Source organism: Tiliqua scincoides, chromosome 12 (assembly GCF_035046505.1).
Source record: "Tiliqua scincoides isolate rTilSci1 chromosome 12, rTilSci1.hap2, whole genome shotgun sequence".
NCBI lineage: Eukaryota > Metazoa > Chordata > Lepidosauria > Squamata > Scincidae > Tiliqua > Tiliqua scincoides.
The window spans coordinates 4,089,690-4,101,726 of record NC_089832.1 but is presented as its reverse complement, the minus strand read 5'-3'; the positions used below and the strand labels follow the sequence as shown (position 1 = coordinate 4,101,726).

At 49.2% G+C, this 12,037-nt stretch overlaps 1 protein-coding gene and 1 pseudogene across 1 annotated transcript in view; both read left to right on the top strand.

Moving 5' to 3' along the window:
• The first annotated feature begins 4,635 nt into the window (after positions 1–4,635).
• The window catches only part of MCF2 (MCF.2 cell line derived transforming sequence), a 55,062-nt gene continuing 47,660 nt past the window's right edge, over positions 4,636–12,037 (top strand). The window contains exons 1-3 of the mRNA XM_066639962.1: positions 4,636–4,675; positions 4,971–5,085; positions 8,246–8,336. Coding sequence (XP_066496059.1) covers positions 4,651–4,675; positions 4,971–5,085; positions 8,246–8,336 — 231 coding nt within the window. The 5' untranslated portion in view covers positions 4,636–4,650. The remainder of the gene's footprint in view (positions 4,676–4,970; positions 5,086–8,245; positions 8,337–12,037) is intronic.
• LOC136663530 (5S ribosomal RNA) lies at positions 6,116–6,232 on the top strand (annotated as a pseudogene).

The window sequence follows — 12,037 nt, the reverse complement described above, 5'->3', positions numbered from 1 at the left end:
TTGGAGGAGGGAGAAAACAGTTTTATTTTTTCACGGATTTTGGTGTATCTCAAAGTTAGGAGTGCAGAAAGCGGTGTTATGTGTTTTTTTGTTGTTTTTTTTTTCAAAATTTACATTATAATTATAAATTATGATCACTTTAGAAGTCTGTTAGGTAGGTGGTGTAGTGGCAGCAGATGTCCTTACCCTGGCAAACCCCCATTAAATAATAAATCAAAACCAAATAAAAATGGTTTTATTTTAGATTTTCCCCCCATAAATGAGAAGTATAGAAAGTGGTGTTAGGTGTTATTATTTCATTATCACTGTTTCCACCCATCTGTATCCACTGTAACTTTCAAGCAAAATCATAGTTAAACTTCCTCACTTAATGAAAATCCAGTTTTATTTGCTGCAATTAAGATTTTGTCCTCCTTTAGGCTGAAAGTCGTTAGAGAGAAGGAATAATAATGGATCTCATTCTGTAGCCCAAGAACATGCTTATCAGAGAGTTTTAATGGCACACCATATATTTGCCCCTGCTGATTGGGTAAGAGGCACTTTTTCAAGTGGGTGCTCCTTTTTTTAGCAGGGGGAGAGTAACTGGCCCACCTCACCCCAGCACTGTCTGTTCTAGTGGCTGTCTGCTGGTATTCATTTGCATCTTTTTAGATTGTGAGCCCTTTTGGGACAGGGAGCCATTTAGATATTTGATTTTTCTCTGCAAACCACTTTGTGAACTTTTAGTTGAAAAGCGGTATATAAATACTATTATTATTATTATTATTATTATTATTATTATTATTATTATTATTATTATTATTATTAATATATCCAGTCATGCTGGAATCAGCCATGTCCCAAAGTCGGGGACACCTGATGGCACTGAGATTGTTATCTGTTGTTGAGGGTTGTCATGTGTGTTTTGTGCCTACTTCAGTTGGATAATAAAGACAACAAAGTAGGTAGAACTACCCAGCATTGGTAGGTGTGTCCTGTCCTGGGGAGGTGGCTGTTATAGGCTGACCAATGACGCAATTCCATGCAGTGTTGACTCACAAGGACCCAGCTGAGTGAAGGAGCTACAGCCCTGGGAGGGAGGTTTGGCTGCTAAGACTGGCCGACAGCCACCCAGTGAACATAATCGTTGACTGGGGCTTTGTAGCCACACTGGTTTAGGTCCAGGACTCTAGCCACTGCACCGCACTGTCCCGTTACGTGGACAATGGCTTCCCGTGTGACAGAGGCATAAAACGGAGCATCAGGAAAGTTAGAACGGACAAAAGAAAATATTTCTGTACCCAGCATGTAGTTAGTCTGTGGAACTCCTTGCTACAGGAAATGGTGATGGCATCTGGCCTAGACGCCTTTTAAAGGGAATTGGACAGATTTTTAGAAGAAAGTCTATCACAGTTTGCAAGCCGTGATGGGTACGTGCAACCTCCTGGTTTTAGGAACAGGAACAAGGTGCAAAGGGGTGGCAGCATGTTGCAGGACTGTCTTCTGTGCTCCCTGAGTCATCTGGTGGGCCACTGTGAGGAGATACAGGAAGCTGGGCCTTTGGCCTGATCCAGCAGGGCTCTTCTTATGATTCTCCCTGCTCTTTTGTAAACCAACTACAACAGGGCTTTCCCTTTTAACCAAGAATAGTTGACTGGCATCCAAAAGAGTAATGAGCTTCTCAGTCAACTCAACCGGTGTGTTCTGGGCCTACTGTTTGCAGATGGCGTGGGGAAAAGATAACAGCAGTGGGCATCGACCCACCTACCTAATTAAAAAGAAATTAATAAAGACTCACACAGTGTGTGACTCACAGATTAGGCTCCTGCTAAACCCTTTTGCTTATCTGTTCTTATTCCAGCCTTGCAAAGAAGTGTTTAGGGCACAAGCTTCTAGTCCTTAAAGCCACCTCAGCTGCCCGCCCACACCCACCTGTCACACTGATGGAGTGAAAGCTGGTGGGGTGGAAAGGAGGTCCTAAAAATGTTCCCTGCTTGGTCAACCTGAAGACTAACCAATGACTGCTTCGTCTCCGTGGGTTCATTTGAACCTGTGAACATGCACTCAGCTGGTGTGAATGACAGAGGATGATGCAAAACCCGGGGTCTCAAACTGTGTGAAGCAAGTTTATACTGCTTGTTCTCAGGCTGTAATCAACCCAGCAGGGGAAGGCCATTGGGTGCACTCCAGCACCCGTGGGTGCAATGCAGCCGTCTCTTCTATTACATTCCTACATTGATGAACAGCCCTATAGAATAGTGGTGGTCCTAGTCTCTTTGGTGCCCAGGAACACACCTCCAGGGATGCTATCCCCAACCTGGAGATGCTGTCTCCCCCCGTGCAGCCTCCCTGGCCCTCAGAAAACCTCGGGGGGGGGGGAGGCAGCAGGCATGGATGGCATGATCAGTGTGGCAAGACCAAATTCTGCTCCTACCCCTCTGCCACCTGAAAACATATCTTCCCCTGCCCCCTCCCCCGGCATGCCACTGTGTAGAAGATACTTTTTTCCCCACAGGAGACAAACTTTGCTGCAAATAGCTATTTCTGGGGCACACAGCAACCTCAGGTGGGGGGATGTTCAGCATGAAAGTGGCACAGGGAGACAGACCTCCCGTGATCCGGTCCTGAACTGGGCTTTGCCCTAGCTGTGCTTGGATAAGATGGCAACCCATCCAGAATTGCAAATTGCTCTTCAAATTGTAGTCAGTGCCACTCTGACTCAGAGTTGGGCGTATTTGGGTGAGCTCAGCTCTTACTTGAACAATAGTGAGTCCCAACAGGTCTTGCCGGTGGTTCATGTGGACTCTCTGTGTGTGTCCCAGAGCAGGCCTCTGGGTTGGAGCTGGGGCAGGTGCTCAGCACTCTTGGCAGCTTCTGATTCCCAGGAGGTGCACCACTGATGTCTGCCCTGGCCCCCTGGGCAAGGATTGGAAGGTAACTGGAGACCACTGGTTGGGTGGGCCACCTTCCTTCCCTCGGTGGTGGATAAAGGGGAAAACCAAAAAACAGAAATCCGTATTTGCCATCAGTGGTAGGAGGAGGTCCACTGGAGGGCATCCCAACAGGGTCCCCGAAACCTGGAGCCAGTCCTGTCCAAAGTCCTCTGCGACATGCTTGGCAGAGGATGCAAGTAAACTCCCCTGGAAGGTTAGAAAGCTTGGAAACCTGCTAGTCCCCTTGAAATCCAACGGTTTTGAGTGTCTGTCTGCTAGCTTAGTTCTCAGGCGATGCGTCCTGCCAGAGCATTAGAACTCGTGTTCCTCTCCAGTGATTGAGCAAAAGGTCTTGACTTGGAAAGGATTCTTGGAATGCGGGCTATAGCTCATTAGCTGATATTCGGATTAAGAAGAAAATGCTGTGAGCATAATTGTGTGGTCTGTGGCCAAAAGGGCAGGAAGCTTCCCAGTACTGTTTTTGTTTTCCATTAGCCTCCATAGCAGAGGATGATTAATAAGGCATCCAGGTCCCAGTAACATAGCAAGAGCAGTGTGGGGAGGGTGGTCTGCTCTGGGTGTCAAGCATGCCACACAGCATAGACCTGGCCTCCACCAGGTGATCTCAAGGTGGAGGCCAGCTCTTCCCTTTGCTTGGAGCAGCCTGCCCTGAACATAAGAAGAGCGCCGCTGGATCCGGCCAAAGGCCCATCCAATCCAGCTTCCTGTATCAGTGGCCCACCAAATGCCCCAGGGAGCACACAAGACAACAAGAGACCTGCATCCTGGTGCCCTCCCTTGCACCTGACATTCTGACATAGTCCATTTCTAAAATCAGGAGGTTGCGCATACACATCATGGCTTGTAACCCGTAATGGATTTTTCCTCTAGAAACTTGTCCAATCCCCTTTTAAAGGCATCTAGTCCAGTTGCCGTCACCACATCCTGTGGCGAGGAGTTCCACAGACCAACCACACGCTGAGTAAAGCCCTGGGTGTCCAATATCCCCGCTACACCGCTGGCCAGTCCCATTCAGAAGTGGAAGCTCTGTTGAAGGACTAATTGGAGAGAACCTGCCTTGTGGTCCTTGTGGACAGAGATTCTAATGCTGCTGTGGGGTGGGGGGAGAGGAGCAGTTCTTGGGTGATTGGTTGAGCCAAGGTGGGTAAAAGAAGTGGGAGAAAGTGGGTACTTGAGTAATGTATGTGTGATGGGAGACCTGCATTTCCAGAAAGGAGATGCCAAGGTGAACACAGAACTGGGGCTCAGGGTTGGACTGTGCAAGTAATTAACTCAGGGCTGTCAAACATAAGGCCCGGGGGCAGATGCGGCCCACAGAAGCTCTTTATCCGGCCTTTGGGCAATCCCAGCACCACCATCAGCTGCTCTCGGGGCAGCCCACCTTGATAACTGGGCTCTCCCATATCTTGAAAATAAGATCAGGATTTGCATGTTTTCCCTTTGCAGCCAATGAGTTCCTGAGCAAGAAAAAAGTGCTTCTTTCTGGTCACGACATGCTTAATGACATCGCTTCCCGCTTAATGACATCACTTCCTGTTTAATGACATCACTTCCTGCTTAATGACATCACTTATGGCCCTCAGCAGGCATCGTGAATGCAGTTTGGCCCACCGTATGAAATGAGTTTGACACCCCTGATTTGCCTCCTTTGATTACCTTTGCTTCTTTGCCAGAATCTGCTCCCCCAACCCGCGTGAGGGACGTTGCTGTCGACTTGATGGAACAGCTTGCGTTTCTTTCAGGTGAGTGTGGCCCTCCTTGCGTTCCTGTTACCTTCCCTCCATTTTATGTTTGGGAGGCAAATATGCAAATTAAATAGAATGCCAACCCCAGGGGTAGGGACTTCTGGAGGTGGCTGTGTGGCATGAGACCCAAGGCCGTTTGCAAGCCCCCAGCGGTCAGCGGTGCAGTCAGTTACCCTGCTTTGGTTACCACTGGAAGGAGGAACTTGGTTACAGAACTGGTCTCTGATGCCCGCTGCGCTCTCTCTCTCTCTCTCTCTCTCTCTCTCTCTCTCTCTCGTTTTGCTGTGTCCAGGTGGCCGAGGGAAGGACGAGGGTTGGATCATAACATTTCCTGAAAACCCCAATTTCATCCACGTGCCTGAGGAGGTTGTGACAAAAGTTTTAGCCTACTTAACATGGATCCCAAGGTACTGATTTCACTTTAGGCTTTAGGCCAGGGACAGATAGAATGAACAGAGCAGTGGTTTTCAAACTGGTGGGTCGCGAACCACCAGCTTGTGTAAATGTTTCCCTGCCTCTTTAAGGCAGCAACATGTTCCTCAGGATCGCATTGCTAAGGGGCTGCTTTCACTTACTGAGGGCTGGTGCAAGGTCTAGGGCTTGTGGGGAGTACTGCACAGCCCTCTTCAGGGCTCTTCAAAATACTTGAGCACAAACCACTTCTGGTTTTGCGTTGCAACCCTGAACTGGTTTGCGCTTGCTTTTTGGAAGATTCCAAGCCCCAGGAAGCCCTGGGGAGGGCTGTGTGGGGCCCCCGCAACTCCTAGACCTTGCGCCAGCCCTCAGTAAGTGAAAGCACCTCTCTTAACGACACGATCCTGGGGAGGTGCTTTCACTTACTGAGGGCTGGCACAAGATCCTGGGGATTGTGTGGCTCACTTCCTCACCCTTCCCCACAAAGATTTACTTTGGGAGTAAATCTCCCAAAAAGTTTGAGAACAGCTGGAATAGAGGGGTGTGATTTTTCCCTCTGACTCAACACCGGAACCAGGGGACATTCCATAATATTGAGTGTTGGGAGAGTTAGAACAGACAAAAGAAAACATTTATTTACCCAGCGTGTCATTGGTCTGTGGAACTGCTTGCCACAGGATGTGGTGATGGTGTCTGGCTTGAATGCATTTAAAAGGGGATTGGTCAGATTTCTGGAAGAAAAGTCCATCACAGGTTACAAGCCATGATGGGTATATGCCGCCTCCTGGATCTTGAAGTAGGTTGCCTCAGAATGCCAGATGTGAGGAGTGGCAACAGGATGCAGGTTTATCTTGTTGTCTTGTGTGCTGCCAGAGGCATCTGCTGGGCCACTGTGAGATACAGGAAACTGGACTTAGTGAGCCTTTCATGGCTTGATCCAGCGAGATAAAGGATAGCAAATTGTTATATAGGGACCTCTTGATTTAGCAGACCTCAATTTTCACATACTTTGGAAATATCATTGGCAGCAACTGTTACCCTGCAGATGCCCGATCTCATCTGATCTTGGAAGCTAAGCAGGGTCAGGCCTGGTTAGTACTTGGATGGGAGACCGCCTGGGAATACCAGGTGCTGTAGGCTTATACCATGATCTCGGAAGCTAAGCAGGGTCAGGCCTGGTTAGTACTTGGATGGGAGATCGCCTGGGAATACCGGGTGCTGTAGGCTTATACCATGATCTCGGAAGCTAAGCAGGGTCAGGCCTGGTTAGTACTTGGATGGGAGACCGCCTGGGAATACCGGGTGCTGTAGGCTTATACCATATTCTTTCGAGACTGAAGGTTGCCAACCATCTCCCTATACTGAACACTATCTCCTGATCTTGTCTGATCTCAGAAGCTAAGCAGAGTCAGGCCTGGTTAGTACTTGGATGGGAGACCGCCTGGGAATACCGGGTGCTGTAGGATTATACCATATTCTTTCGAGACTGAAGGTTGCCAACCATTTGGTATAAGCAGGTGACTGGCTAAGCCACATGAATGTTTTTCTCCTGCTGCCTGTTGGATCTTGGAGAACTTCGCAGGTCGCTTGGGAGCCTGAATTTGGGGCCTTTGCGACAGCTGTGTGAACAAGCAAATGCAAGACTTCCCATTGCTTCAGTTTTAATAGCCAAGGGATATTTTGGCTTCCCACACTGCAAAATGAGCCTTTGAGCTCCACCTTTTAGTGATGCAACATGGCCTGTTCCTGGCAGGGTGTGCACCCAGGGAGACAGCAGTTTTTACCACCTACCGCGCCCTTGAGAGTGTGGCTTGCAAGGAGGCAAAACCCATGGGAGTGGCCACCCAGGAATTTGCAAAAGAGAAGAAGCAGGTGTTTCGAATGGTGGGGATGAGCTGCTTGTTTCCTGCAAATAAAACAGTGACATTTTTGGACCTCTCTGTGTGTTTGTTAAGTATCCGTGCCACCCTTTAGCAGGAAGACAGTTAATGAAACAGTGAACAAGCACAGAGTCAGGCAAACATAGCAGAGCAAGTACAATATGAAAAACAGCAGAATACAATGGTGGCATTAAAGCCAGGGTGATGTAGTGGTTTGGGAGGTGGACTTAGACCTGGATGATCCAGGTTCAAATCTCCCCTCAACCACAAAGCTTCCTGGGTGACCTTGGGCCAGTCACTTTCTCTCAGCTTCACCTACCTCACAGGGTTGTTGTGAGGACAAGAAGGAGGGGAGGAGCAGCTGTGTAAACCGCCCTGAGCTCTTTGGAGGAAGGGCAGTATAAAAATGTGAAATAAAATTGTCATGGGGTATTCAAAGCGTGGAAAACTAAACTACTAGGTTTCTGGGAGTGTAAGCTCTCTTCAGCTCTCCCTACCTCTCCTGGCCCGGTCAGTTCCATGACTCTGCAACGTTGATCTGTGGTATTGAACAGAGGAGTTTTCTCACTGCTTATTAATCATTGAGGTGGAACCTCTCTGGCTAGAGGCAGTCTATCTCCGAGTACCAGATGCTGGAGATACATCTGGGGAGTGGTGTTGCTATTGTGCCCTGTTTGTGGGCTCCCCACAAGCATCTAGCCGGCCACTGTGGAAGCAGGAGGCTGGACTTGAATGGGTCTTTTTGACCTGAACCAGCAGGGATCTTCTAACCTTCTTATGATATGAGCAGCCAACAAGGTGGGGTGGGTTGTCTAATGCGCAGACCAGCTTCCACTCCATATTGTTTGGCTTCCCTAAGTTATAGTTTTTGAAGGAAGTAAACGAGCAATTCAGTTTATTTTTATTTTATTCGCATATTTACACCATCCTTCCTTCAAGGAGCTTAGGGTGATGTACATCCTCCCCTCCTTTAGTTTTCACAACAACCCTGTGAGGTAGGTGAGACTGCGAGAGAGAGAGACTGGCCCAAGGTCATCCAGAAAGCTTTGTGTCTGAACGGGGATTTGAACCTGGGTCTCCCAGGTCTAAGTCCAACTGTGTTGTTTTTGTGTGTGGTGTGGCTGCGATATAAAAGGATTTCTGTCTGTTGAAAACCGCTTAAAGTTTTTGTATGGAAAGGTGTCTCATCCTCATGCAATGTTTGTGTTTCAGTATGAATTTGAACAGCTTGATGTCTCTGTCCTGCACTTTCAGAATTTTTCTTCTATTGTAGCCATCGTGAATCCAACACCAAATTTATCCTCATCCTGGACAGAAGGCTGGATACGTGGACGTCAGTCAAAATGACTCTCCAAAGGATAGCAGTAAGTTCTCCTTCTGAGGTTCTTTCAAAATCTGGGGTGGACTGAAGATAAAATGTGTCCTTGGCACCAGTGGTGTCACTAGGTTTTGTCACCCAGTGGGGGAGGCCAGTATGTCACCCCCATAATGGTTCTCCTCCCATGCAGCGGGTGGGGAAATGCCCCAGGCAGTGGGCATAGTGATGTGCCAATGCCCCACTCCCATTGGTTTTTTGGCTGTAACTTTTGATAGAATAAAGATATTCTGACGCAGTTTTTTCATTGCACTTTGTATGAAATTACACATTGAATGATTTATAACATGATGGTAGCAGTTGGCAACCTTCAGTCTCAAAAGACTGGTATCACGCTCTGAATGGTGGTTATGGAACAGCGTCTAGTGTGGCTGAAAAGGCCAATTCGGGAGTGACAATCCCTTCCACACCGGGAGCAAGTGCAGTCTGTCCCTGGCCTGTCTCCCTGGCTGTGGACCTTCCTTCTTTGCCTCTTAGCCTCAGACTGTTGGCCAAGTGTCTCTTCAAACTGGGAAAGACCATGCTGCACAGCCTGCCTCCAAGCGGGCCGCTCAGAGGCCAGGGTATCCCACCTGTTGAGGTCCACTCCTAAGGCCTTCAGATCCCTCTTGCAGATGTCCTGATATCACAGCTGTGGTCTACCTGTAGGGCGCTTTCCCTGCACGAGTTCTTCAAAAATACCCAGATTTTTAACATTTGGGCCAGTAGTGGTGTAGCGTCCCTGTGTGCGTCACCACTGCTTGGCACAGGGGTGGTCCCAAGGTGAATTGTGTCCAGGGCAGGGTGGGCAAGGCCTTTATCTGAAACCAAAGAGAGAACCTTATTTGTACAATATCTGCTGCCTCCAGTATCAGCGGGGGATCCATTCCAGGACCCCCTACAGCATATCCCAAATTCCACGGGTGATTAAATATGTGGTGGGGTGGGAGGCTGTTTGGCTCCTCAGTTGCTAACCTGGGCCTCCTGTGGTTGTGCATGTCCTCTTGGCCTTTTCAGAAGCCTCTGGGATCTGGTTGGTCCTCTGAGGCTTTCCAGCTGTGGATCAGCAAATCCACTGATGCCAAGCCCAGACGAGGAAGGCCCATTGTACATCAGAAATATCCCTCTGTGTCTCTTGGTCATTTTTGAGATAAGGCACTGCATGGGGGGAATTGGGAGGTGATGAGGGGTGGCAGGATTGGATTTGTAACATACGTTGTCAGGGGGAGAAGTTATCAAGGATGCAAAGAGAAGTGATGTGCTCTTGTGCTTTCTTTCCTAACGGCAGGCTGACCTGCAGCACTTACCAGGCGAAACTTTTCATGCCACACAAATCAATGTTATCACCTGCAAATGTTAACGTAGATCGGCGTTCTTCAATCAGTGGCACTCATACCACCGGTGCTACTTGAGGTGGTGTCCGGAGGTCCTCACAGGACCCCCAGGCGCCCAGCAATGCAATGCAGAAAGCAGTGCTAGGAGGCTTGACTGGGCAGCCCCCATCCACTCTGAGTCTCTTACCTGTGTTCATTGCATCGTATCTGGCCTCCCTATCTGGAAGTAACTGGCGATGACATCATCGCCAATTACTTTTGGTGGCATTTCCAATAGGTGGACTGTGCAAAGTGGCAAATGCTGAGAAACGCTGATGTAGGTCAAACCAACTGTGAAAGGAGCAGCAACTGGGGCTGGCTGAAAAGTTGGCAACCCTGGTGTTTGAATGGCATCTCAAGTGCAAGTGGAAATAGCTTTACAAGGTTTCAAATGAGGAGGGTTCTTTCCCAACCCTCCCCAGGGATTCTGCCAGAGGTTGAACCTGGGACTTTCTGCCAAGCAGGGGCTGTACCACTTCATTCCCTCCCCAAAAGAGCCTCCCCTGGAGCTTCTCCTTCCCCACCAGCTGTAAAAACAGATACGTCTTGCTCTTTTGCTGGCTGCGGTTGAAGCTGCCAAACAGTTTATCTCCAGCCCTTTCCCCTACAGGCACTTAGTCGCGGGTTGCCCTGAGCTGTCCAAGCCTGGCTCATTTGGCCAAGCAGGCTTCAACGTGAGCCTGTCCAACAGCCTTTGGAAACAGTCATTTTGCATCTCCAGATGATGCTGACAGCAAAAGGGCGCTATAATCTGTGTCAGTCCCACCTGGGTGGGAGAACAGTGGCTAAAAATAGCACGTCTCAGATCTCCTGCATTCCACCTTAAAATTACCCAGCTGTTCTTGGCCAACGGGTCTCTCATTCTGTCTCTTGCCGGGTAGAACAGTGTTCACGGTTTTGGCACAAGCTTAGCCAGACTAGGACAGGATGATCTGCCTGCCAGCTGTAGTTGGAGCTTAGCGATTGTGGGGAAATGTGTTGGGTGGGGGGGAAGGGGCTGTTCATGCTATGCTCTCAGCCCCAGGATCCCTTTGCAGCCATGCTGCTGCTGGGGTGTTGGGCAAAGCATCCTTGCAGGCAGTCGGCCATCCCTGGTGGCTTCTGAGCACCTCATGAGGCAGAGGTTGTATTTCACGGATGCCGCATTGACAGCTGGGCCAGGGAGTCGCTTCTCGCCTGCATGGGAGATGGCTGGGGCGAATCCCCCAAGAGGCAAGATGAGGTGCCAGAGGAATGCGGTAAGGACTCTGCCTGCAGTCTTTTTTTTTTTTTTCTTGCAAAGCAGCTACTAGGTCCAAATGCAGCCCTGATGCAACTGCAGCATAGCTGGCAGGGCAGCCGTGTTCCAGGACAAACTACTGAATGCAGTGCTTCGAAACGAGAGCGAGACGTGCGTCCAGAATGCAGCTTCTCTGAGCAAATTCCAGCCACTGCAGGGCTTGGCGGGGGTGGTGGGGGTGCTTTAAATTGTGTTTTCCATCAATCTCCAAAGTGAGGGTTGTCATCAGTTCTTAAGCACCTAGGGGGAAAAATGGCCTTCTGTCTCGGAAAGGTGTGTGTGGCAGGAGGGGGGGGAAAGATTTTGGGATCCCTTGGTTGCATAATTTCTTTCCTTGGTCCTTCAAGGTTGAAAGAGAGACACTGAGCAAAAATGGTTCACTCTTTAAGGGGGGGATCTTCACATGGACCTTAAGGAGAAGCCCTTTTTATTGAGGTGCAAACTAACTGGTGCCTGGAATTTTTCCTGCAGTTTCTTCAGACCTCCCTATTTGGGGGGTGGGGGATAGCGATGGTGTTACGGTCCCTGACTCTAGTACAGAGCTCTGTGCTGTTTTAACCTTTTGGAGGGCACCTTTCAAAAACTTTGGTCAGCTTGCGTGTCCGTGCACACACACACACACCCCCCACCTCACTGTGCAAGGAGATGGCATGCTGTTCTCTTCATCACCCCTTCCCAAAAACTGCCTTTCCATTCAATAAAGGCATCTTTTGCATTAATCTTGCCCACAGTCTGGTTTATGGTGTGAGATCACAAACGTGTTCTTGGAGTTTGGATGGTTGTGGTCCCGGTGCAAGATGACCTAGTGCAAAGCAAGGCCGTGGACAGCAGGTGGAAGAAGGTCTCCAGCAAAATGCAATTCAGGCTAGCGCTGGGAATGTTCAAGAAGTGTGTTTTAGTTGAAGTACCGGGTTATGGGAAGCATGCACCAGTATGGTCCATGGGATTAAGGAAGGTCTGGGGGGCTGCTGGCTCTGCAGAACTGAGTGACTTGATGAGAGATCGAAGTCCAGGCTTAACCGTGGCATGCTCCATGGGATTCTGGTTTTGTTTCGCTTC